A 27,391-nucleotide genomic window follows, 5' to 3' on the forward strand; every position below is an offset into this window, starting at 1 on the left:
AAGAATAGGAAAGAATTTCACTTCCAAAACTTCAAGAGATAGTGTCCTCAGCTCCCAAACACTTACTGAGTGTTGTAAACAGAAAGGGTGATGTAACACAGGGGTAAACATGCACCTGTACCAAATTTTTTGGAACATGTTGCAGACATCAAATTCAGAATGAGTGTATATTCACTAAAAAGAAAAAAAGTTTATCAGTTTGAACATGAAATATTTTGTTGAATATAGGTCAAAAAGGATTTGCAAATCATTGCATTCCCAACTTCTCCAGAATCGGGGTTGTACATGTAATCTCTGTACAACTGAATTTTGAGTAGAGGTGTGATCGTTATATGATGTTTAATTCTTTATGATGTGAGATGACAATCCAGCCTTCACTCAGAGAAGACAAACACCATTCAGCGTCAACTTACATTTATTTTTGCATACATACATACAACATAAACTGCTTCATACATAAAGGTGCAATCAGCTGTGCACTTAAAATATGGAACGTCAGATATTAACACGAATCGCAGCTTCATGTTTCTCTTTAACACATACGGAATATGTTCAACAACACAGACTCGTTATTTACTATGGATTATAGCCATAAAAAGGGGACACCAACCTCACAAAAGGAGCAATTTTGTTTCCTATAAAATCTCATCTTGAACATGACATGACACAAAGCGCTGGCTAGTCACCTACTGTTAATGCAGATACAGTATCTACCGCACACATTTGGATAACACAATAAATGCATTTTAGAGATGACATCGACATGTAAGCAAAGGCAACCTGATACACTTGCTTACATTGATAGCGACTGCTTTAGGCGCAGTGAACAAAGATTATTTTTTACTTGTTTTTACATTGTGTTTTAACAAAGTGCAGAAGCGTTAGTAAGCTGGTACTTGGGTCAGATGTTTTATCCTCCGTGAACCATCGAAATTCTTTTAAGACATGTCGGCCGGTTATATAATTTCTGAAGGTTGGGGGGGGGGGAACAACATCTGATTAGATTACAACAGCTGGCATGTGTCAATTTAGGGAGGATTGTACTCTCACTGATCCTTTTGCAAAACTATTGCTCGTCATCACTGTCAACATTAACGCTGACCTATGAAACTCAATAGCAGTGAAAGTGAAATAAGGTAGCACAGGGGAAAAAATACTGACACATCACCTCTGAGAACACCACACACACCTCATGAATGTTTACGAAATCAGCGAGGCTCTGGAGGAAACAGCTGTGGGTTAGATATCACAAGTGGACCTGCAAACGCTCGGGAGAGCTTGACACCTACACTCAAATCGCACTACTGTCTGGAATGTGGGCCGCACTGCGCCTGAGAAAGGACACAACAAACAGTCAACTGGAAATTATAATCTGGTTATGCACTTGAGCATACAGTGAGTCTCTTCAGTCAAGGTGGTGAACAATCGTCTATTAGTGTTGCTACGGGGGAATTCTCAAGTCTTGTATTGTTAACATCTTCGCATACAGTGACACCACTCCGCAGCCTGTGGCAGGCTGGAAGCAGAAATACAGTGACAGCCATGGGTAAATAAATACAGTGGCTGTTACATCAGAACCTGTTCGCAAATACACTGTGTGCACTCAAAAGAGAAGACGTCCTTGGGGAAAAGCTCCGATATTCCACTCTAAACTCTGTACACGCACTCACATCCAAACACAAACACTGTCAAACACGACAACGGACGATATGCACCTCAAACACAACACGTTACTTCTCACCACGGTATCAACAATAGGTTATTTAGAGTAAATGTTCTTAGAAATTAAAAGCATGACTTTTGCAGTGAACAAAAGTTGAAGTAAAAAAAAGTGCCCTCTTATTATTAAGCATGGCTCGTCCTTGCTGCCATGTCCTCAAACCCAAATCACACCAGCTTCATACTTGAGAGTAAGAGAAGTATACACACACGCGCCACATTCTCTGAATTTACAATAGTGTGGTTAAATGCTTTGGATAAATCAAGAGGGGTTAAAACACTACAGGATGTCTGTTCAATCCGCAGGCTCTCATTTCTACCACTCTGCCATCAGCAAGAATACAACCAAGAGAGCACATACAGCCTTTCAGTGCATATCAGTTATATTGTGCAAATCACTGATACGGTCATCACAAACACACGTACGCACATTTAGCGAGTAGTTCCCATGTTGAAAACATACATTTATACATAATCACTATGTATAGGTTTTGATATAGAGCTACAAAATATATCCAGCTAAGCGTAACAGCCCATAGACAAAGAACAATGGCTGAAGAGAGAGAGAACAAAATGTTTTCTATCAAGAGGATTGGATGACATTACAGAGCATCAGTCCTGCGGCAGTGAACAGTTTGACTGATTATGACACTGACTCGTGCTGTCGTTCGCGCTGCGGTGTCAGCAAGGAGGCAATGACAAAACCCAGTGCAACGTAAAGTACATTCATGATAAAAGCAAGCGCACGATAAGACTTTTAAATGTGCACCCCTCACAGACAAAGAAAAGAATTAAAACGTACAACAACAACTCTTGTTTGTGGGGCAAATGTAAAACCTGCAGTGCATAGCCTTCTGCCACACGTGAACCGACAAGGTAGAAGATTACCCTCTAACTTGAGTACCCTGCTCTGATGTTTAGTTCAGTCAGAATAATGGATATGAACCGCTGTGTGTCTGTGAATGTAGCAAATGCCAAGGTAACACTGAACCTCACAGGCGAATGCAGTGTGCTGCACGACCACACAGAAATGTCTTGATATTGCACAGGTGGTTAAACACGTGATTTGTGCGTATAGATGTACTTTATATAACTCTATACTGTAGACGCAGGCACATGTTTGCTGCCGTGAATAAAAATAAACATCAGAATGATTTGTATTAAAATAAATGTTAATATCAGGGAACAGGCAAACATCTCTGTGGTAAAGTTAGAACACACATTTAGGCTCATACACTTCTCGTGTTACTGCTCGAGATATAAATCCTTTCCTGTGATTCAGAAGGGGATTGGTCTATACTTCTTAAATACTGTCTCTTTTGTACATACACACACACATATACACATTTATCATAGATCTATACATATCTGGATATGCCCTTTACATATTATGAGTGATCCTATCTTTCTGTCGACTCCCTGGGGAAGAAGCAGTCGTCGCTGGGTCCCTCTGGGAGCTTTGGGTTACTGGTTACAGTTCTAGATGGGATGGGAGGAGGGAGGGTTGGGAATACTGAAGGGGTCGAGGATAACCAGTCGGGCTCTGAGTCAAACACAGAGCGGGAGGGCTGAGTCTGAGTTTGGGGCACTAGAGAACTGGAAGGGAAGACGGGGGCTTGTTGTGTTTTGGTTGGAGGTTTAAAATCCAAATCATCATCAAACGTGACCCACTGCTGAGTTGGTTTCCCTCCTGGGGGAGGTGGCTGGCGACGAGGTGCGAGGGAAGGTGGAAGGGAGGAGGGTGGTGCCAGAGGCAGGGAGGGGGCAGGAGATGGCGTGAGGGGGAGCAGAGGAGCAGGTGTTGGATTTAAAGTGGACGATGGTCCAAACAGGGACGTTGTCCTTTGCAGCTGGGAGTTGGGTGTGGCAGTAGGGGCTGCTGCTGGAGCAGGGGTGGGGATAAGTGGCTGAGTGAGAGCGGACATGGTCCTTTGAATGTTTGGCGTTGGGGCGGGGTGCTGGATGCTGAAGTCCGGGGTCAATGCGCGGCGCTGCTGATGCTGCTGCGCCAGTGGGCCTGTGAAGGGATTAGTGCTGCTGGGTCGCACAGGAAGTGGGTCAGTCGGGAGGGGGCCAGGGGAGGCACGCAGTGTCTCGTGGGAGCGGCTACGAGATGGTACCGGAGGAGGCGGGAGCAGGGAGGAGGCGAATGGTGACGGGGTGGAGAGCGAGGAAGAGGAAGATGAATCAAGTGCCTGCAGGTCTGACAGAGCGGAGGACTGGAAGGAGAGGGACGTCGGGAGAGTATTGGACATCTTCGACACAGGAACTGCGGGGGGAGCACGCAGAGAGGAGCCTCTGGTCAGGGATTGGGTGGTTTGCCAGGAGGATGAGGAGGAGGTGAGGAAATCAGAAGCAAGTGTGTCGAAGGGGTCGGGCTTCCATTGTGCTTCTCTTTGGATTCCGTTCAGTCCATTAGTCTAAGGAGGAACAAAACAAAGAAAATGCCATTCAGCTGTCACAACAAATGCTGTGTGGAAATATGAACCATGAGCTAATGTGTTTAACTTACTAATGGCCCATGATATAATCTTCTTTCATCAACTCAGAACAAAGTTTAAAGATACCCACTGGAGCTTTCTTGTAAAGAAACAGTTATATATTTACATCCAGTGTTTCTTATGCTAACTTTACACCAAATGACCTTTTAAGCGATTCCACTGTTGCAGACAAACCTCCAACGTCGGAGGAAAGTCATGAGTTTTATCTCAGTTCGCGTGCGCACCCACGATCTTGATCATTTGGTGTGAGGTGGCCATAAAACTCAGACCAAGCTGTCTTAAGTTAGTCGTTTTCTCATCTTGATGTGACGACAAAATCAAACATGTTTAATATTATCGTAAGTCTTGTCAAGAACGTGAACAAGTCTTGGCTCTCTTGGACTGTAGAAAAGGAGGAGAAAGTGGTGGAGCTGTGGAGTGATCAAGAGTCTGTGTTTAATCTGGCATGTATCTGACCAACTAGCACTTATTTTTAGTGAAAAATCGTAATTTTTTTAAACTGTTTGCCTCTCATTTCCACAGTCTCCTGCCACTAAATTAGTGCAGCTAACCATCAAGGGCTGGTAGCAAGTTGAGGTGACAAAATCAAAATCTAAAGTGTGTACGCAAATACAGACATCATTTTAATGATTATTTTTCAGGCTTTTTTTTTTTTTTACTTTATTACGGTTCAGCTGGAGAGTGACAGGAAAGAGGGAGTGAGAAGGGGATGATGGGTTTAAGAATCAAACCCAAACTGCTGCAAAGGACTCAGCCTATATGGGGCACACACTCTACCTGTTGAACTAAAGGTTGCCCCAATATGTCATATTTCTTCAAAGAAGTCTGGCGTACTATTTTTCTGCAGTTGCAGGATGGGAAATAATCTCAAAAGGAATCCAGTTGTAGTCTTGCAAAGATGAACCCTGTCAGATTGCCAGTCTTTTTAAAATCTTTTAGTGTGTGACTAAAAGCTCACATTGTCTTGAGATGTGAGAAGGTTTCACATCTTTAGACTTTTAAAAGTATTTTTAAAGTCTGTTGGTGTATGATGGGAATTACTTGATCCATAGCGCCACTCAGTCAAAACTCCACAGGGTACCTTTAATCTGGCCGACTGAAATACACTGACTACTGCTGATGTATGTATCACAGTCCATATACAATCACTAACTCTAATACAAATGAATGAAATAATACAAATTAAACAACATGTCAAATCAAAATATGAAGTCATTGCATATGTGCTCACTCTCAACACATGAACAGTGAGCAGATATGAAAGGACTAGTGAAGGAGGAGAAAATGGCCAACAACAAAACATCACATTTTCATCTTTTTTTTTCCCCACGTCATTTATGGTTTGATATGTTGACCGACAAAAAGAAGACAAAGAATGCTCCATATTCTGAGCCTAACACAAAACAATGCATGGCCTTGCAGTGGACTAAAACATCCAAGTTAAAATAACTCAGGAGAAGACATACAAGGAAGGAAAATTTATTACAAAATGAGAGAGGGGGAGGTTACTGGGTGTAATGTATGAGAGGTAATAACATCAGAGCAGAGGACTGTTGTGCTATGGAGGATGAGACAAAGAGGTGGTTTAATATAAAGTACCTGTCACCCTGAGGGCTTCTCCAGCTTGTGAAAAAGAGACAAATGTATCAGAGAGACAAAAGCAGGAAGAATGACACAGACAACTAAGCTCATCTGATGCGAGACAAAGAAGCAGAAAGAGGCTACTGTCGCAGTCTCCACCTCCAACATTTGTCATAATATAGCATAAAATATCGTGTCTAATGAGCACAACTTGAGCATGAATCTGTGGTACATTTTTTAACTACATGTAAGCAGAAAAATCTCAGTGAACTCAATAGATAATTATGTTAGTGCTCTTTGTTCAGTTGCTGAAATTCCAGTAATGTAATGAAAAAGGGAGTTGGCACCAACCTGTGCAGCTGGGGCTGTCTCAGACTTGGCAGCATCAGGTGGCAGAGCGTGAGAGGAGCGGGAACGTGGTGGGGGTTTAGGAGAGGCTAGACCCTGTGGAGGCCCAGCAGGGGCAGCAGCAGGAGGGGGCCCTGCTTTAGGAGCTTGCTGTGGTTGGAGTGGAGCTGCAAGTGTGGGCTGCATCGGTGGTGGGAGTTGGGACTGAGCTGCAGGTGCAGCCTGTTGGGGCTGCATGGGTGGCTGCATGGGTGATGGAACCTGGGGTCTCCCTGCAGGGGGCTCTGCAAGAGGAGGACCTGAGGGAGAGGGACCTGAGTGAGGAAACAGGACAGAGTTAAGGCTTAAAATCACTGTATCACATTAATAATGTTATAGTTTTAACATTCGCTGTAGTACTGTCAATGGGTTTTAAAGACATCTTGCCAAAGGGGGGCCCTGGTCAGAAGCTAATGCTATTCATTTTACGTGAAATTGTCAATTTTATATAGTTATATGTGCAGTATATCCATGCCTAGGGACGACAGAAGATAATTAGCAATGTGCGCTATCTGGTGCAATACATATTGTACACTGTTCTTGACTTAAATAAACCAATAAATTAAATTTGGGAGCATTGACGTAGAAAAATTAGGGAACTTCTGATCTAGTATTCTGCCCATTGTGAAAATACGCTCCCTTACCCAGAGGCAGGTCAGACGGTTTTGCCTGGCCGCTGGGCACAGGTCGTGGAGCTCCAGGGTGGGTGTCTGGGATTGGCCGAGGGGCCCCGGGATGCACTTCTGGGATGGGTCTAGGTGCTCCAGGGTGAGCGGGAGGTGGTGGGCGAGACTGGGGGGGCATACTGATGACTCCAGCTCGAGGAGGGATATTCTGGATGACGATGAATAGAGAACAGGGAGAAATTAAATTAGTCAAAATCAGTATGATTGGTCAGACTCCTTTTGTGAAGACTGTTCAAAGCTGTAAACTCACCGGTCTGGAAGCACCTCCAGGTCCAGGAGCTCCCACTGCTACCTGGCCTCGACCTGAAAGAGTTAAGACGGAAAAAAAACAGCTACATTAGCAACATAAAAGAATCTTAATTTTCATATCTAGCATGTGGACTGCGCCCCCTAGGGAGAGATGTAAGGAACAGCATGAGCATTTAGGTAGATGGTTCAAGTGAATGAACTATAACTTTTACAAGCACTGTACTAAATCACCACAAGCAAACCCACCCCAGCCTATGACAGACCAAATTCCCCATGGCTGACTTCATTACAAATGATGACTCAGTCATTCCAGAGCTGCAGGAGGTCTGGAGGAGAGGCAGACCTTGTTCTGTGAGCCAACTGCTTACCACACAGCTCGCAAGCACACACCTCTTCTTTCACTATTCTCTTGCTGAACCCCTCTCGGTGCCTGCGAACATGTTCCCACGCGACTTAGATGTCTGCTACTGCGTAATGCTTCACTGTGCAGTTACCAAATGAAAGTCAACCCTGCTAATCACAAACACACCCTTACTGTGACTGAGGGGTTCAACTAACCACACACACACACCATACAAATGGGTCAGGTGAATACAGGCCAAGTCACTGACAGGCTAAGCAACCAAACCCTATCCTCCACCCTGGGAAAGGCTTAATTTGTGTCAAGGTATAAACACACAACACAGGATTATAGACGGGGATAACACCAGCCCTGTATCACTCCCTGTGAGTCAAGAAATCTCCATATATAGATGAGTGTTCATGGGACAAATACAACCCTGCATAACTAAGTAACAATCCCATGTCTTCACTAATGCTAAGTGAGGCTACGTCATGCTTTGTGGCACTCACCTGCAGCAGCATCTGGCCGAGGAAGAGCGGGGCTTTTTGGTCCTTTGCAGCACAAAGGAAACCAAACCACATTACTGTTATACACAAAGTGGAATGCTGGTCACAGGAAGCAAGTGTTCCCGATGACAACACTTGACAAGAAGTGCTAAGAATAAATAGCGTGTGGTGGTATAAATGCAGCAGAGCAGTGAAGCCTGAGATGCTGTGAGTCTTAACCTCCCTGATGAGGATATCCCTGCAATTATAGTGGAGTACTACTGCCAAACTGACTTTAAAACCAGTTTAGGTGCGGACTGAAGGGATTGTCCTTTAGCTCACATTATCTTCCGGGTAATAAAAAGACTAACTTGTTTAGTCCACAATGATAAGAGTGCACAACTGTGATGTATCCAGTTCCCTATTGTGTGTAACCATGTCAGTCAGATGGTCTCCTACAATGACTCCTGAATATATAATGTGAATGTGTATTGATGCATATCCTGAGCTCTTGCACGAGTCCTGATATTTACTTTCAAAGTTCATCACAAATGTTTGCAGGAAAAAGTCTTATCTGGGATATTTGTAGATTTTCAAAACTAATCAGCAGGGGTGTATTACACTTGTAACCACCACTGAATATTAAATGACAAAGGAGAAAGTTTGTCTCCTGGGTAGAAAAGTCTGCGAGAGCGTATTTGGTCCTGCTAGCTCTTTAACCTTTGTTTTTTTCATTGCCTGCTTATTTTGCATTAAAATAAGCCAAATATTTTGGTCTACAGTTACAGGCTACCAAACACGTCTCTCTCTCTGTCACATGCACAAGACTAAGTTGGCCTACAATGATGAAGAATCGGCCAAAGAAGAACCATCAATGTCAAAGAAGCATTGATGACAGGGTGTAAGACTACATGGATCAGATGACATTTAAAGACACACTGCCTGGCCAGTTACCTTCACTGCCTCTCCTACCAAGCAATGGGCTGGGACATTCGCCACAGTCTTAAAGTCAAAGAGGGGAAACAGTATTTCATTATGAAAATTACATATCATGACTTACCAGCTACTACCACACGGAAAACTTAAAATAAGGGCAACAATACCCAGGACAATGTCTAGGCTATATAACAACAACACTTCCACAGTACAGATGTACCACAGAGGAGGGATATTACTGTAAAGCTAGACTCATTTTCTCTGTAAGGATTTACATCAACCAAAATCACACAGTATGGAGAGTGACTGGATGATGCACAAGGAGCACTGCAAAACTTGACCTAAGAAGTCAATCACAATTTCTCAACTGACAACACCTCAATCTAAGAGTTGCTCATTAAAATCAAGCATGACTCAGCAACCTCACAGCCTATTTTCAACTCACATTTGATTATGACATGTAGATAGATTGTTTCGGCAACATTCTATGTTTTAACAAGCTGAAAAGCTGAAACTAAGCCCAAGGACAGCCCGGTGGTGTGTACATCCAGTCAGGTTTAGAAGAGGGTTCATGTGATGCTGGTGGTTCAGTGAATAATTACTCTTTTTTTTGTTGAAGCATCATACAGTCATCTGCAACCTCACTTTATTCTATGCCAAACAGAAACAAGCATCAAAACTGATGACAGCTTACTGAGTCAACGCTTAAGCAGTGTGCTTTTCTGTGTGTAGCATCAGATGGAAAATAGCAGCCACTACTTTAAATGCTTCAGCAATTTAAGCAGATAAACACACAGTTGCAAACTTATTACTTTACCTCCAGATTCCTTTCTAATAGGCAGAGGGCTCATGCCTCCTTCAGGAATGAGGCGAAGCAGTGGGATAAAAGTGAAAATATTAACACCTGCCTAAAGTATCTCAGACTGTAACATGAAAAATTAAATATCCACACTTCCACTGAGGATTTTATTTAGTTGCTCTAACTTAGGTTGCAAGCTTTAACCACTGTATACGAGAGGGGTAGGATGATACTTCACCTGATGGTGGTGGTGGGCGTTGAGGGGGTGCTGGTCTGGCTGGGGGAGCTTGGGGACGAGGGGGAGGTAGGCGTTTGGGCTCTAGAGATGTGGGGGCACCAGGCTGGAAGTCAACAGGAGGCCCTGGAAGAAATAAAAAGAGGTGCGAATGAAAACAGAGTGGTTTAACTGAGGAACAGCATATTTGTATCCAGAAAATTCGTGACAGAGCGTGGTTTAATGCCTCAAGTGTAAAAATGTCATCATAAAAAAAGTTATTTTCTTTGACAAATCACACTGGTCAAACATGTCAAGCCATTAGCCCTGTTTCTGAAAGTCTAATCTCGATCTATAGAGCGTTGCCTAAAGTGCATGGCCAAGTACAGTCAGAACATGGGGGGCAATGGGGTTGTATTTAGTCTATTCATCAACCACAGGTTTGTTTTGGGGACACTATGAAATCAACTAATCAGAGTGTCATCCCCCATGCCCTTTACATAGACACACAGGATGCACGCAAGTACATTTGCTTCTTACACAACCTGGCCACTGGCTGTGGAAAAAACAACTGCATCGGTCTGAAACTAGCAAAGACAGTTGGGTTGTGCAGTGCACCGCTTTGCGCTTGGTGTAAGATAGGGCTCTGTGCCATTCTGCGATGTGCTCTTTGTGCACAGCTGTGATTCAGTGTTGACCAAAGAAAAGAAGAAGCTAACACTGCACACATTTCATACAGCAGCTTAAATTATGTCGCAGATGGAAACAAGTAGTTAAGTGGAAGACACACTGCAAGCCCTCTATCTCTAAACATCACACAGCAAATCACCACACGTAACTTTTTACCTGGAAATTCTCTCCTCAGTAATGATGGGCTTAAATCTGTTTCAGTGCGTTACAAACAGAACAGAATTACAGTTTATACTCCAGCAGGCAGAGACTGGGGTCTGAGCTGATGACTGTACTTTCATCAACCTGATTCCAGGTGTGTGTCATGCTGCACGTTATATTTACCTTGTGATGGTCGGGCAGGTTGCCCTCCACGACTAGGCCTGCTGGGGGCAGCAGGTTCTCCGTGGGTGGGGGAGGGACAGGGACTACTGCGAGGGGAGGGGAGAGGGGAGGATCCAGGGCCAGAGCCTGCTCCAGGCTGAAGGTGTTGGGGAAGGATCTCCTCGACCTCCTCATCCACTTCACCTAGTAAATGAGACGAGAGGGCAGGGATTCATTTACTTGAAGCTGGTAATCCATACATCCATCTAACGTCCATCCATCTACGTTTTTGAGGATAACAATTGGGATTGCTTGGCTGTCACTCCTCACCTTCCATATCGTAATCATCATCGCCCATGTCTGTGTCCTCAGCAAGCAGGGTGGAGCTGGCCGAGGTGGGGATGCTTCCACAGATCCTCTCCACACTCATCTCCTCTTCCAGGCTCTTGATCCAGCCTGGACTCTTCAAACGGATGTCAATCACTTTGCCAAGGACCTACAGTGTATCCAGCAGACAAGGTTAAGAAGGCGCTAGGCAGAGGTTACCAGGCATGTTATAGGAAAGCAATTGCTGTTTGTGTTTGAATGCAGTGTGAGGGTGGTAAAAATTATGCAACTTTGAATTTAAACAATAGAGATGGACATACATCTTATATTATTAATGTTAAGGCTTCAACTTACAAGTAAGTAATATAATCAGTGATGACTTACAGTGGAAGCGCTGAGAGACAGAGCAGCAAGCGCAGAGTAACCTTCCAGGAATGTCACCCACATCTTCTCCTCCACAAACCTGCATAAACAAGCACATTGTCAATGCCGTCTCACTGTCTTAAGGTGATACATGTCTGTCTGTGTTAGGATGTCCCGCTCACCTGATGAGGATGACCTCTCCGAAATTAGAAAACTTGTCCAGCAGCTCGTCTATGAGCGCATCGTCAAAGTAGTCATCAGGGCCGGAGGAGCAGAGTGACACCAGGATGGTGCCATCTGGGGGCCCCTGCAGGGCGATGACGTCTTTGTAGACCTGGTGACGCGCCTCTGGGTCGACTTCCAGGATGTCCACGTCTATTACAGCCACCACGGGTCTAAAGAAAGACAGGGGATCCTTGAAGTCAGTGATGAAGAGAAATGCTACATACTTGTTTGCACCATTGTTACGTTACAGAGTCATTGTAATCAGTTGATTCCACTTGACAACACAACATTGATGTGACATAAGAAGGAAATACAGCAAATCATACCGCTGCTGCTCTTACAGATATTATTACCTGTGGTCTGAGGTCTTAAGCTCAGCCCTGCCATAGTACTTCAGAGTTCCAGAGCTCCAGGGGTTGTCTGGATCGTCCTCATTCTCCCCAGATGTGGAAGGTGCCCCTACTACATTCATCTCCTCAGCTGCAAAACATGCATAAATGCATATATAAGACTATTTTTGCCAGTAACATAATGTTGTCTTCTGTCAAAAGGTCTAAGGTTGAGAGGAAGGAGCTCATTCAGGTCAGAGTTACTTATCTGCAGTAGCTCTGCATCTTACCCGTTTTGTTAAAGTTCCACTTCCTCCTCTTCCAGAGGATGCGGTCAGTCCAGGCTGGTGTTCGGCACTTCTCGCTGGTGTCATAGTCTTCTGAGAAGAGGTCATACTTATAGGTGGGGGCGAAATCTAACTTCCCCTCGATAAAACCTCGGAACACCTGTTAAAGACACTTCTGCATTAGTACGCACTAAAAAAATGTGCTCAGTGTTATGGTACACTGTTTTCTACTGAGAGGAAGTGAAAGTTATTTGTGCTGTAAACATGCAAATGTGTTGCAGATCATACCAAACCAGCATTCTTCTGGTCCAACAACTGGTCCCCAGCTGTCAGGGAGTCCCAGCTCTGCTGTTTGATCAGGTCTTTCACTTCCTCATTGGGCATACTGATTCGATAATTAAAGTCTCCACACCAGAAGACGTAGTCATGCGAGTACAGCAGACGACCCTGGCAACAAGATGGATGCATTTATGCTTACATTGTGCAACAATGTGCTTGAAAAAATAACTTGTTAATGTCATGGTTATTACCATGGGGAAGCTGAGTCTGCGTGTGATCTCATTGTAGTCATCGTTCCTCTCCTTGACCTGTGACTGGCCGGCAGCAAAGTGGGAGCAGACAAAGCAGATGCTGGTGGTGTGGAAGAGCAGGCGGATGGCCACACCTCCTTTATTGCCTGTAGCCCCGCCCATCCCAGTTTTTACAGTATCTACGGCAACATCCCTGGAAAAAATATTGAATGACAAAATTACAGTTACCATCACTGTGATTACAGTGTAACTAGATAAGTCTCTTGTAAAAATGTGCTCACCTGATGAAGGGTGCGTGCTGTGGGCGGATGAAAACAAACAGACACACTCCCACCAGCTGCTCTGAAGCAAGCAGCACATACTTGTGGTCCCGCGATATGTTTTTTTGTAGCTCAGCTGCCCATAGTTTCTGGTTTGTAGTGCTGTGACAAAAACAGAAAGATGTGTCAGAGTGCAGAAAAAGAACAAAGCAAAAATAATACCCAGATCAGCCAAAAACATCAAGTGAGTCAGAGAGGGATCATTAACGTTTTATTAAGTTAAATCTTAAGATGTTATAAAATCCTCTTTGCTCTTCATCAAGAACCAAAAGAATTCACATCTGGATAAGTCATTTTAGCCTTGTCAGCTCAGGCCTGAGCAGTCCAGCTCAGCTTAATAATCTTATTATGTCAAGAGCAAAATCAGGATCTCAGAAAGAAAAATCATGGCCACTTTGAAATCAGCTTCTTCTTTCAGGATGTTATATACTCTATGTTCCATACCCTCTTTGATGTAGTTAATACATTTAAAAGCTCCATCACTTGAATCTTTGAAAGAAAAAACAGCATTAGTGTTCTTGACAGTACCTAAAAAGTAGGCTGTATAGACCACAGAAAAAGAAAGGGAAAGAAAACAAACAAAACTTGTCAGTTATCTGAGGCTGGAATCTTGCACACATACCTCGCACTGACAATATTGCCAGCATTCAGTTCAACCATTTCTTCAAAGCCAATGGCAAAGATATCTATGGGGTTGGCTTTGCTGTCTGTGAAGAGAAACATACACAGTGTTCAACACACGTGCCTTATCTATATCTATCTCTATATTTCTATATTTTATATACCTGTTTCAAATGATACAATCTCTGTTACTTAAACATTCAATAGTAGTAAAGAGCTACAACTTTTCAAGCCCGGGCTGCACAGGTGAAATAACAGGAAATAAAATCAACTGCTTGTTGCATTCTTCCAGCAACAAACCCTCCATGTGACTGGAGGCGTGTATTTAATGAGTTTTCTGTACCAGCAATGTAAGCAGGTTGTTGATTTAAAAAATCCTATTTTGTTCACCTGGGACTTATTTTTCCCATTTTTGTCGTATCGAATATCTTTTTTTAAAACTAGTATTGTCTAGTTTAAAATTATGGTATCGTGAAAACCCTGTCAGCAAAACTAAGAAGATAAATTGTAGAGATAAAGATATATCAGTCACTTCCTGAAGTCTTAGGAAGCTCCTTTAAACCACAGAAAACAAATGAGATATAACATCAAATAGTGAGCTTCAGAGGTGCTGGTGGCCCTATTAAATATAATTTCCAGATATGGCATGAACCACTGGTGAGTGCAGATAAATGACCCCAACATACCCTGGAACTCAGGATGCCCTGCCTTCTTTGGAGCATCCAACAGCCAGTCGTTGAGCGTCTGGTTGCGGAAAGCAATGCTGCGAAACTGTTTACCGCCGTTAACATTCCAGGTGCCGACACACACCCGGATCTGCTTGGGCCTCGTGTATTTATGGTAGTTCTGACACATTCCCAGCAATACTCTTGGGGAAGCTGTGTAAGGGAGGAGAGTAGGATTAGAGTGTAAAAATGCTGAGTATGTGTGGGTCTGCAGGAAGGGCGGCATTCAGGGAAACGAAACGGAAAAGGGAAAAATCTAATAAAAACCAATGGGAGAACATCCAAATACAGGGAGGGAAGACTGAAACAATATTCTTAAACATGGGGCATGGGAGAAAGGATATACACACCAACTCTGATTGGAATACAGATAGCATTCAAATAATCAGCCTTGGTAATGGTTCATTTCTGTCTGTAAGTTTCCCACTCAAAGGGATGTTAAATTTCATAACAAAATTCAGCATCCTCTTTTCTTTAACCACTATTGCAACAGCCTGATGATGTGCAACAGACAGAGGGTTAAACCGCTACCAACATTAGATAACAAATGAATGAACGATAAAAAGTAACAAACACAAATGATGGGACAAATATGGGATGGGATGAAAAGATCCATCCACTGGGGGTAATCCGTCAGTTACTATACCTGATTGTAAGACGGGCTCAGTGACTAAGATTGTGGGCAGGGGGAGAGAAGGGAGAGAAGGGCGGGTTAACCAGTGCTTTAATAGATAATTCTAGCAGAGCAGTCGGTCAGCATTAATCTAACTGGCACAGAGAGCTGACCCATGGAGATTACACTTAACGCAGCACAGACAAACCCCTCTATTGTGCAGAGTAGCTTCTGGCTAAAAAGGCTACAACAAATACAGGACAAAACTTGTCAAAATATTTAAACAATGCTTCCCTGAGGGAGCAGAAAGGGATATTTTCTAAAAATTACATCCCATAGAAGCTGCAACATATAATATGAAGCAAAAAAAATTGTTAAACTATTCGTAAGTACATTTTAGAGAAGGGACCTGTTACCTCAATAAAATAATACGTCACATGTTGTAAAGAATTACCATATAGACTGGACGTGGTGAGCAAGGCACGAGCTTTGTCCGCCAAATCGCTGTTGAGTGTGGAGCCCAGCCTCAGGATGTCTATAGCCTCCTGCTTGGAGCTGTCAAAGAAGTTGTTCTGGATGGTCCTTGTCACGGAACGAGCGCCATCTTTTAGCTTTCCCGCCTACAAACAGACACACACAAAAAATTAAAAACCACCTTAATCATTAGCTCGCTTGGTGTGACATAAAGTCTGTACTTCCCACTCCAACCACAGAAGAAAAGAAAAGGAGGAACACATCAGAGAGATCCAAGTAGATTTGTGAACTGACCGTGAAGGATCAAACCTTCGAAATTTCACTGATTGATGTGCAACATGGTTTGATTTAATAGAACATGTCCATGAGTTCATCCAATCAAGACAGCAGATGTTGCCAGATGATGTAGGCAACCTCACTCAACATGCCAGGGCAATGGTTTTTTTCTTGTTTTCTTTTGTGCTAGATTTCTGTAGCTCAACAGAAATCTCTATGTGGCTTTGAGAGTTGCTAGGTCAAGACAGTATGCATCACATGGATACCTCAAGGGGAAATAAAATCAGGTTTAAATAAAGAGGTCCCACCTACCCCAACCTTCATCATCATCATCATCATCATCATCATCATCATTTAACCCACAGACACTTGAATCAATGCACCAGATACAGACCCACAGCTCAAAAACAACATCGACTGGCTCGTTAACTTACCACACAGGTAGAGAGGTCCAGAGGACAGCAGAAAGAGATGGCACACAAGAGTTAAGAAACTGAAGCACACAGGTCTACACACAGAGAGGATCAACTCTGTCACTACATGCACAACGCACAGCTAGATATTATTTTATAAAGTGCTATTTATGGTTAAAGATCAAAGTCAAAAGGTAATAATTTAAGTCCTCAGTTCTGTAAACGAGCAGGGCTTTTGCCCTTACTGCACAGTGCCAGCACTGGTGCCATTGCTTAGTGTATATTTATGTTTCCCCTTCCATGACTTGCTCATCTACTAGGCTGCTATTATCATGCTTAAACTGAGATAAAGTGTGACGTGTTCGCAAAAAGTAGACTATAAAAGAGTAAAATGAGTCTTTGTGATCCTCTCTCAAGCTAACAATAAGGAGCCTGCAAATTTTATTCAAAACTTTTATGCAAACCTTACTTATCTTTGGAAATCTTGTCTCATTCAAAGTTGCACTTTCCCTTTAGTTGGAATAGTCTTTAGTAATGTATGACACTTTTAATAAGGTTGTCTATTCCAGGGTTGCTAATTAAATGTCTACATTTTACAGCTTTTAAGATCAAACAATAATGAAAATATAACATAGTACATAATTTGGTTTTCAACTAATCAACGATTATTATAACAGGCTGAGCTAAAATTCATAAACCCTGACCACGACATTAAACACAGCTCTTACAACCTGTTCTGCATTAAAAATTGTAAATGTAAATTACCGTGAACTTGTATGCTCATGTGTATTTATTGTGTCCATTTTGTGTACCTTGGCCTTGCCATCCAGGGCACCGGTGCCTGCATAGATCTTACTGACGGAGTCTCCATTGGCTGACCACATGGTCCTAAAAACCTCCTGGAACCGGGCCACCAGCTGGGGTTTCTCTGTCAGACTCATGTCCTCCAGCTGCTTTGGCAACATCTGGTGTGGTGAGGGTTAGAAACAGAGGGTTAAGATTATAAGAATCAACATTAAAGACAATGAACTCTGCCGGAAGAATAGCAAATCCTAGTTTAGAACAAAACAATGGCCTCAGACTCCTACCTCAAGGGCAAAGAAGGCCTGAACACTGTTGGTTCTGTCCAGACAGTCCAAGCAGTTGGTCCTAATGGTCCCACCCTGAGTCCTAAAAAGATGCTATAATGTTAAGAAGCAATAACAAAAATGACATTCAGTACTACTTAATAAATGTATTAATTTCTCACTTTGCGATGCCCGTCTCTCCCGAGTAGTAGAAGAACCCACACTCCTCTAAAAACTTGCTGAGGTAGGGTTTGAGGACACTGTGGAGTTTGTCTGCCTTGCCCCCCTTCACATTTTGATGGTAGTCAAAGTTCACCATTTTCACTGCTGTCGCATGCTCTGATGCCTTCAAGTGACTCTGAGTGACAGAGAAAGAGAGAGGAAGTGGAGTTATTCCCACAAATGGAATGTAAAAGTTAGTTTCCATTCATTAATGCAAAACCAATAGCTTGATTTCTTCGGAAACCTTTGATTGTAATCTATAAACATGCAGGTCACGTTTTAGGAACTACAGCTCAGTTGACAGCTGGCAATACTATTGACTTTACTTCCTCCTTAATAGAAAAGATTAACATTTGACAAATATAACTTCAACTAAGCTACGGCTAACCGGTAAATGCCTTTAATATAAATCAATGTAATTCAATTCTATATAGTGTATGCAGTAAGTTTTCTTTGTGGTTCTGTGACAGCTACAAGACCACAAAAGAAAATGTGACCTGACAGTTGAAGGTACAGTAAATGGAAAAAGACAGAATTTCTTGCTGTCGGTCATGTGTTGGTTTCCAAAAAGAATAAAGTCAGCATCTATTTAAATGCATTTCATTTGCTGCCAATGTGTTTTGTCAGAGAACTGTTCCTCTCACCTGGAACGCTTTGCTGAGCATGTGTTCCCCTTCCTTGCTCCCAAGCAGATTGATGATCACCTGTTTACCGTACAACCTCCGCAGTGCAGTGAAGTGTCTAGACAGAACACAGCATTGTTAAGGTCTGAAATAACATCACAGACTATATATAATAGTGCACCTATTCCAGCATTTATCATAACCTATTAAAGTCTCCACGCTTTGCTTAATCTTGATAAATGCACACAATATCTCTCAGATTAATAAATCAGGGCTGCAGCAGCACAGCAACACAAACATCTCGACACATGCTCCACATCTCTACTGCACAGAGGCACAATACTGACAAGCCTGCATCATGTTTTTTTAAACTGTTACTTGTATGTGTGCGGTAAAGGGACGCAACAAGGGCATGTAAATGTGGATTTAAGCTTCACTTTTAGAGTCAAAAGTGAAATATTAATGTGCAATGAGTTCAAAAGCTGCACATCTCATTGCTTATTTGTATTTCAATGCATCTTTCTTCAGCTGAGACACTTGCTCCCTAAGAAGAGGGAATACAATGACATATATGATGGAGATTAATCCCGGGTTGCACTTACTAAGAAGATTATAGTATGTGTTTTTGCAAAGTTGTAAAAACTGGAGGGACAAAGGAAGGGACAGAGCCAAGAGGAGACACTTAAACAACCTCAGGCTTCTCTATCAAATTGATTTAATATATTACAGATAATGGATGGAGCAGCAGCACTGTCCAGCAGAGAGAACAGCAGACCTAGGCTACATTCTGCTACTGTTACCATGTTTATAAAAAGATGTTCTTGTAGGCCTTGTGCTATTTAAGGAATCTCAACACGAACATACTAGACTGTCACAGCAGAAAACTGCCTACATATAACAGAGAGTGAGTCAAGTCCCGATCTGGACAGATACTGACAAAGACTAGCTGCCTGCCAACCACTTCTTGTGAAAAATAATAATTTGTTACAACTGGTGTACCATCTGACATGCTTGTCTTGCATGCTGAAGACACTAATAAGCAAAGGAAACTTGTCATGAATGCTTAGCTGGGCTCAGTCCATCCTCTAAAGTCAGGAGAAATAAAAGACCCACTGGTGGTCTTCAAAGCTTATCAGCATCATGTTGCCTTAAACTGAGTGAACAGCATGTCTGCTCCGGGACTGATAAGGAAAGTTGATAGGGATGGAGCCAGGCACAGTGCTATCAAGGTGTGACACAGTGATTAGGGTGATGATCTCGGTATTTAGGCCTAGTGACAAGCCGTCTGGCTTAAGTGTCCTGAACAAAGTAGCAACTCTAATGGGTGCTGCTCTGTTGCTAAACCTGCATCTGTAATGTGTCTGTAGATTGGGGAAAGCAAAGGACACATTTCTCTTTCAAGGCTCCGCAATTAGGATTAAATGTTTAAGGTAAAGTTACCATGATTTGGAGAAAATCTCCAGTAGCATCTTGTTAATGATGCCAAAAATAGGGTACACATATATATAGAAATCTTTTTTTGGTATCAGACTGACAGCTTCATGAGTGTTCACACTTAAATGTATGTTGTGATATTTGCAAACACTGATGTACCCTCTCTAAAGAAACTAGACAAACGTTGTGATCCATTTTTTTAAAAGTGGGTGATTCCATTTTTGGAGGCATGTATTTCTCACTGCCCACCTGTTCTCCACTATTCACTGCCAGTTAAGACAAGATGAGTAATCAAAGGCCCAATCCATTGTTGCAGTAAAGCTTTTAGAATTGGGAAAGATACTACTGGGAAGCCAAAATTGGAATACAATGACAGAACAGTCAATGGACCTGAACATCAGGCAAAAGTGAAGACTATCTATACTTTTATTTGTTTAATGTTGATTCATAAAAGCCTTCAATGCACACACACATTTAATTAAATGTTCTTTGAAACAATTTTCAAGGAGATGTGCAAAAAGTCAGGGAAGGACTTTTGCAAAGAAACTGTCTGCAATAAACATAAAACACAGTATTCCGGTCGACAGCTGATTAAGGGTTACTAATGTGTCCTTTCTGTACCCAGCAATAAACCGGCCTCTCAGGACACACTTCAATTAACATCTTCTCCTTCAAGAGTCTAGAGGGCTTGTCTCTATTGTGGCTCAGGCAATGACTGCAGGAGACATAGTATTATAGTGTCTCCTCTGCTCTGCTCCTTTGAGGCCAGATAAAGCAGCTGAAAACTACACACACACCCGCACCTGTGTATACACACACTACACACACAGAACATCTTAATTACCTTTCAAATGCTGGCGCATTTGCCTCAAATCCCCTCGAGAGTTTGACACGATGAGATCCAACCTGCAGTTCAGAGAGAGCAAGAAAAGACAAAGAAAGACGCGAGTCACAGTGTTCTTCTTTACTTAAAATCAATACTTCAAAGGAAAGTTGGGCACACACACACATGTTGCAGGTGATCAGAAAACCTGGTGGTGAATTTGGAATGGAAATTTTGGATAACATTTGAACAGAGGAAACAAGACCTTTACAGTGGAGAAAAAAAGAATGTCACAGGACAACAGCAACACAGGGGCAGCATAGAGAGATTTGTTCATACAGAGACTAAGACACAGCAGAGAAATTTTGTTGCCTGTCATCTCTCCAACACCTTTATTAAAACTTTTATTACATTTTTTTCTTTTGACTCTGCTTGCAAATTTGTATCACCGATTATCCTGGTGCTGACTGAATCACAAGAAACACCAAAGAGCCTTACAGATTAAAAGCAGACATGACCACACATGACCACACCTTGACATGACCCTTGCACAGTAGCTGTTCGATGGAAATCTACTCACTGTGCACTGCAGGTCCCTACTTGTTCCCTCGCTGTTCCCTACCTATCTCTGCTAGTGCATGAACTTTATCTACTCTTATCTTCTTTTGTTTATAAAATACCTTCTCTTCCTGTCTCTAATGGCCTCATCAACTTAAAAAAAAGATTAAATGCCATCACCCCCTTGCACTTTTCATTTCTGCCTCCTCTGTCTCCTATTGTTTACTCAGTCCTGGTCACAAGCAACATACAAGCATTCTGGACATAAACCAGTCAATAAATATTATTACCACTGCATTGTTGCTGGGGACATTATTTGCTTGAATGTCAGTTTACATGTGCCTTTTTTTGGCTAGGCCTGTGTCTGCTAGGGTTAGATATTTTTGCTCCATGCTGCTGCCATTTTGTCACTCCTTCCTCTCTCTACTGTCATGCAGGTCTTTGCTATGCATATTTAATAACTTCCTAAGATAGCATCTGAAAGGACTCGGGTTACAGCTGTACACCTTAGACCAAAACCTCTTCACATGTTACTGCAACTCAACAGATATCAGATAACACCTGGAATGTAATTGGTCAAACAAGTTCTAAATTCATTTTGATTGCTCTAAAGGCATGTAATGTCCACAATATATTTCATGGTTACACACTGTATGTCGTGCCACTTACAAGGTTTATCCTTGACTGTTAGTTGACTATTAGTCATAGGATGTCCTCAATCAATTCATTCGATATTTAAACAAGGAATTGATTGATTAGATGTTTGAATGCATCCAGCTGAGGAAGGATATCTTGAAAACTAGAGCTTCTTAAATTACAAAGTATACTGGTGAATGCCACATGTGATCATTTGCCACAAATGACTAATTCCACGAATGACTCTTTCCCCATAAAAAATGATTAACTACAAGTTTTTCATTAACCAGAACTCATAACAGCTAATCCACTAAGAGGGGGCAGCCCTTCCACTATACTGATCTACATCTCTCCCAGCAGGGTTTTATGACACTATGCTACAAGTATGATTCCAAGACTACTTTATAACTATTTCTAATGTAAACTTACTGAAAGATCGATAACTCTTCTTCAAGATAAAGCTGAAACTATCCCATCTGTTCAGGGAATGGATTGGAGAGTATGGGGAGGAGAAAGTAAGCCTACAAAGCCACAATCGGTAGAGGGGACTAAGCTAACACAATGCTTAAAAAGCAGGAGGACTACAGTTTCGTCTGAAAACAACCCCGAGCCCACTACCCTGTGTTCTGACCAAACCACAGACCATGTGGACTGAATAGGTGACTTATATGGTCTTGGCTTCTCTTGGCCCTCTAAGATTTTGCAGCTCGTTCTTCCATATTATCAATTAACACCTATCCAGCTGCCTGGGGAATATCAGCAAACTATGTGAAAGGCATGTGGTTAGGGGATGTTTTCAGACCAGGCTCTCACCTGACCAAAGAAGTCTGGGAGCTGAGGAAAACAGAAAAACGCCCTTTACCATCCACTATATCTATCATTAACCTCCCCCACACCTGATCTCCTCCACCAGTCTGTGCAGTGTCAGGACAAGGGCAGGAGAATCCCAGTGATGTTATTTATGTTGTGTGTTTAATGGGTGATTCTAGTTCCTGCTTTAGATCTTCAAAACTGCAGTTCTTGGACAGGAACCTTGTATGGGATCTGGATAAAATTCCACAATGGGATTGCCTTGGTTTTCACCCTTACCCTTTGGCAATGCACAGAGTAATCCCTATCTGCAGTATGAAAGCGCCAACACCAGCAAGAGCCAAAAAAAAAAAAAGTATACCAGGTGGGGGTTCTCATCCATCCCATTAGGGTGCCGATTCTCATTCAGGTGCAACAAAACACCCTTAATGGACTTTTTCTGAACACAGCATGGACAAAATGTGTTAAAACCGGGATAAAGATATCCAGTGTAATTACAAGGAGATGTATCATTCCCAACGAATGCTGAAAACAATGTATTTCAATGAAAGTGATTTTTCTTATTTTGCAAGAGCACCACAAAGGCTTCATCAGAGTTCAGTGTTTACACTTAGCACTGTGCACTCAACAGAGCTTATCTGAGCTTTATCTAAAACTAAAGCATTTACAAAATGGACATGGCTTTTACACAAACATGAGGGCTGCTATATATTTTTCATATAATCTGGTTTGACATATGAAAACCTCACAATCACGATTCTAGGCTGGCTTTATAGGATAGGTTTAACTCCAATTACCTGGATTCCTGGCTGTTCCCAGAAAAGAGGAATGGACCCACGGATCTGTATGAAGGATGAGACCTTGTCATCCAGGAAAATAACCTGTTCAGAGCAAGAGGAAAGTTTGGTTAAGTTTATTTGCAATATGAAAAAAAAAAACCAGATCATAAAAATTAAAAACACATTGATAAAACCTATGGGAGGATGAAAAGAAAACATGGAAAGTAATACAGCCTTCACAAACTTTTAAGACCACAGGGAGCGACAATACTTTAATTGTTCTATGACTGTACAATGCAGACAAATGACGTCACTGCATTGGTATAGACAATACCAGCATGTGTGTCTGTGGCTGCTTTGTCAGGACACAAAGGAAACATAAAGGTGAAACCATGTAGTATGTAGAGGCGCAACATTTTTATGGCTATATTGATGACATATCTTTGAAACCCAAGTCATTAAGCAACATGACTGTTAGCATAGCTGTCAACACTACAGCGGCTACCCAAAATAAGCAGAACTGACAATGTAATCTTGCAGATCCCTGCAATTACCACTGCACATCTGAAGCTTCTCATGTTCAATTTTTATTCAGACTTTGACAGAGAGATGTTGAATTATCTCTACAGTAATTTTTGAGGCAGCAAATATTGGTGTAGTTGTTCTGCATTACGTTGCATTACAATCGTGGTGGTTTCTGTTATTCAGTCCAATATATATCTTTGTGTTTGTTTCCTGAAACAGGAACCACAAAAAGTGAAAATGCAAATCGAGTTGTTTCCCCACAATGACGAGCTGAGAAGTAAGCTTACATATTCAAATATTCACGTCTACTGACAATGTGCTGACTCAGCAATAAAGGCAAAATACTTACTGGACTGAAGTTTACTCAGTTGAGGAAGTTAAACTACTGCAGAGTAAAAGGCTTCAGGCAGGAGCTTGACCAATACATCAATATGCTGATATATTATCATAATCATCATCTTTCTGCTGATTTTCCTGTTACGTTTTAATTTTATCTGTGCATCTATAATAATTTTTGTTGAACAAAATGCAGTGACAGCACAAAATGCTGGAGCAATAGTGTTTCATTGTCAGGCAGCATTAGGTTTGCTCTTCAACAGTCAATAGATAACCAGTGTTTAAACAGGCTGTATTAACCAAAGTCATGTGACCAAGCACAGAGCATATGGAAAATGATGCAACTACGCTGTCAAACTGATTTCTGTTAGGCAGCTTTTATCATACCACTTCCCAAACAAGAAGAGAGATTCATTAAGACTGTCAAACATCTGATTCACCTGTTCAGTCTCCACAAAGTTGGCCACCTGTCCGTCATCATTTGTTCCTCTGACGTTGAATCGTGTGCCTGCTCGTTCTGAGCTGAGGCGTGAGAAGATGCAGGCCTTGGCCTGTTTGTGCCCTGCATAAATGGTCCTGATCTCCACACCACCACACATCAGCCTCAACAGCCAGTCATCACAGTTAACTCCGTAGTGTTTCAGGTGCAGGTGCAGAGATTGGTTCCTATTGATTAAGTGAGACAGACACAACAGCAAACACACAAACAAATTCAGTGTGAACAGTAAATTTTCACACCTTAGTTGCAAATCACACTGCCCCCATATCACACATTCAGAAGGAACTCTTTCACCAGAAAGACTTTGCAGATAGCAGAACACACACTTATCGTTGTACATATCTACTACTTCAGAGAGTTAAAGCCAAACACCTGCCTACTAGTCTCACCTACTGTAACCTTGGAACAGTAATAATTTCATGTGCTTACCAGAAGAAGCGGTTATCTGTAGTGTCTTCCAGGGTCCTGCGATGTGCATTGAGACTCAGGTCCATGCTGACTCCAGTGGCAGACCAGGCAAAGTAAAAGTGTCCTGAGTTCAGGACCTTTCGTACCTCAGCTATGCGGTCCTCATCTGCTGGGTCATTCTTCAGCGATATAAAGTCTGTCTGTGTGACCCTGAAAACCTCAGAATCCTGCACCTTCCCCACAGAGCTGCATCCTGTCACAACCACCAGACTGTGGAGCATGGAATCACCTGAAAAAGCAAAAGGGATTATGGTTAAAACAAAGGGACATGCGTATGAAACATTATCTATGGTGAATTGTAAAGAAGCAAGCTGTACGTTGATGTATTAAGAAAATACACAGTAAATTATTCAGCATTAAGAGACTGGACAAGAAATGGTAAAAAATGTTGGTGCCATTCCTTTAGAGGAAATCACCAGGCAGACAAATCTCAGCCATCTATAAGACTGAGCTTTAATCTTTTACGCAGCTTTTTCCCTTGTTGTGATAACAAGAGCCCTCAAGGTCATGTAGAGGGCAGGAGAAAGCAGCTTATAAGTAAGCAGCGACAGGACTACAAACTGAGGTCCCTCACAGTCACACAGGAACCTGGGGTCAGGATCTGGACTGAATCCAGGAAATTTCTTCAACAAGGAGCAATGCACAGAGAAGGTGTGTCTTTAGCTTACCCAAGTTTAGGCGGAGGACGCCCAGGATGCCATAGGCATCAACAATCTTGGCATATGTGTTTTTAATGGCCTCCTTCTCTGCTGCCGCTAGAAGACAAACAAAAGCAACACAATGTAAGGAAAATACTGGTAATACTCTCCTTTAAACCTTAAGTAATTGTAGCTTGTGACTTAAATATAGTACAGTTGTATTCTCATTGTAGCATCCTTATTTGGGGTTAAGAATTTAGGGAATTTAAATCAATCAAACAAGATGTCTTACACAGAACAGCAACAGCCCCTGATTCAAACATGAGGCATTCTTCCCTGGTCCTGGTTTCCACTATGACACTGTAGGGGGGTGGATCCAGCTTGTGGTAAATGCGATATCCCTTGCTGAAGGCCATTGTTGATGCAAGGTGAAAAACCTACGTTATTACCTGGAAGCCAAAAAGAGTGAATCAGAGCAGGCCAAATAAGAGACACTCCCAGTCACACACAACATCTGTAATTAGAGAGCTACTGGAGCATCTGATGGTCTATTGATTGTTGGTGGAGATTTGACCTATGATATGATCGTACATTGCATGCTGTTTAGGAAGTCTGGTTAAAACTGAGTTACTGTTGTTATAGATTTTGTGTAGCTAATGTTCGGAGTCTGAGCTGAGTATTAAGATGTTTCTAAACTAAACAAATATACGTGTACACCACTCTGACTGTGGGTAACACATTTTATGTGGTTTATTTTTTTTATTTATTGATGAATCCCCGACACATTATGGAAATATACCTGATTATTAGGCAATGACATTACAAACTGCGTGATGCATAAACTTTCATTGCGAAACCAGACGCCTGTCACAGTACCAATTGCGGATATAATGTTAGCTAAAGGCCCAAATATATCACAAACTAATCTTTTAAACTGGGTATAGCAGGTAGCTGGAGATTATGAGCAGCACTGGCTGACTGGTAGCACTGTGAACGATAACGTTAGGCCGGGAGACTGAAATATCATCCATCCTCACACGGACAGTCACGACTTTCCAATGCAACTGCAGCAGGGGAAGCTAACGCTAACGCTTACCCGCCAGTTAGCTTTAACGTCGGATTTTATGAGGTGGAAAAGCAACTGAAATATCGAGTGATGTAAACTGATACAGCGAAAACAGCTTGCTGTCCTTCACCTGTCTACGGCTAGCTGGTAAAGCTAGCTAAGTTGGCTAAATTAATCACAGCGGTAGCTATGATTCGCTAGCTGGCGATATTTTGATGGTGGTACTACCTGTGCGTCCGGGATGATAAACTGACATGTACTATTACATAAATCCGGGCGACTCGGCTTTTATAAAACGTAACACCTGTGCATATATTTGAATTTTAGCTCTATCTTATAGTTGTAGGTTTGATTTAAATTAGAAAGAGGAAGGGCTGAGGATTTCGCCTTACCGTCTACCCCCGCCGGGTTGTTACTCCGCTGTCACAACAAAATCCTTCCCGGTGTGTTGGCAGAATGGTACATTCCAACGCAAAGCACGCCTACCTCACGTTACCGTAATACCTCGTGA

General features: G+C 42.3%; 1 protein-coding gene across 8 annotated transcripts; it reads right to left on the reverse strand.

The window, feature by feature from the left end:
• Positions 1–397: 397 nt before the first annotated feature.
• On the reverse strand, positions 398–27,341 carry synj1 (synaptojanin 1). Of its 8 annotated transcripts, none has more exons than XM_050038596.1 (31): positions 27,273–27,341; positions 26,107–26,263; positions 25,845–25,931; positions 25,138–25,405; positions 24,650–24,875; positions 23,367–23,450; positions 20,587–20,648; positions 18,330–18,426; positions 17,646–17,821; positions 17,485–17,566; positions 17,209–17,361; positions 15,688–15,844; positions 15,267–15,290; positions 14,582–14,773; positions 13,897–13,981; positions 13,236–13,376; positions 12,955–13,147; positions 12,713–12,871; positions 12,428–12,584; positions 12,162–12,288; positions 11,766–11,978; positions 11,605–11,683; positions 11,224–11,389; positions 10,915–11,097; positions 10,747–10,782; positions 9,925–10,047; positions 7,976–8,017; positions 7,125–7,177; positions 6,833–7,022; positions 6,153–6,463; positions 398–4,139 (listed from the first exon to the last, which is right to left on the reverse strand). In XM_050038596.1, exons 2-31 carry the CDS (start codon positions 26,228–26,230, stop codon positions 3,120–3,122), a joined length of 5,010 nt encoding a protein of 1,669 aa, XP_049894553.1. In that variant the 5' UTR covers positions 26,231–26,263; positions 27,273–27,341; the 3' UTR covers positions 398–3,119. The 8 variants fall into 8 exon arrangements, with proteins under 8 accessions (XP_049894553.1, XP_049894545.1, XP_049894561.1 ...); XM_050038588.1 differs by having other exon boundaries at positions 15,688–15,853; XM_050038604.1 differs by lacking the exon at positions 15,267–15,290 and having other exon boundaries at positions 15,688–15,853.
• Positions 27,342–27,391: the final 50 nt, after the last annotated feature.

The sequence above is a fragment of the Epinephelus moara genome, chromosome 3, assembly GCF_006386435.1.
Source record: "Epinephelus moara isolate mb chromosome 3, YSFRI_EMoa_1.0, whole genome shotgun sequence".
Lineage (NCBI taxonomy): Eukaryota > Metazoa > Chordata > Actinopteri > Perciformes > Serranidae > Epinephelus > Epinephelus moara.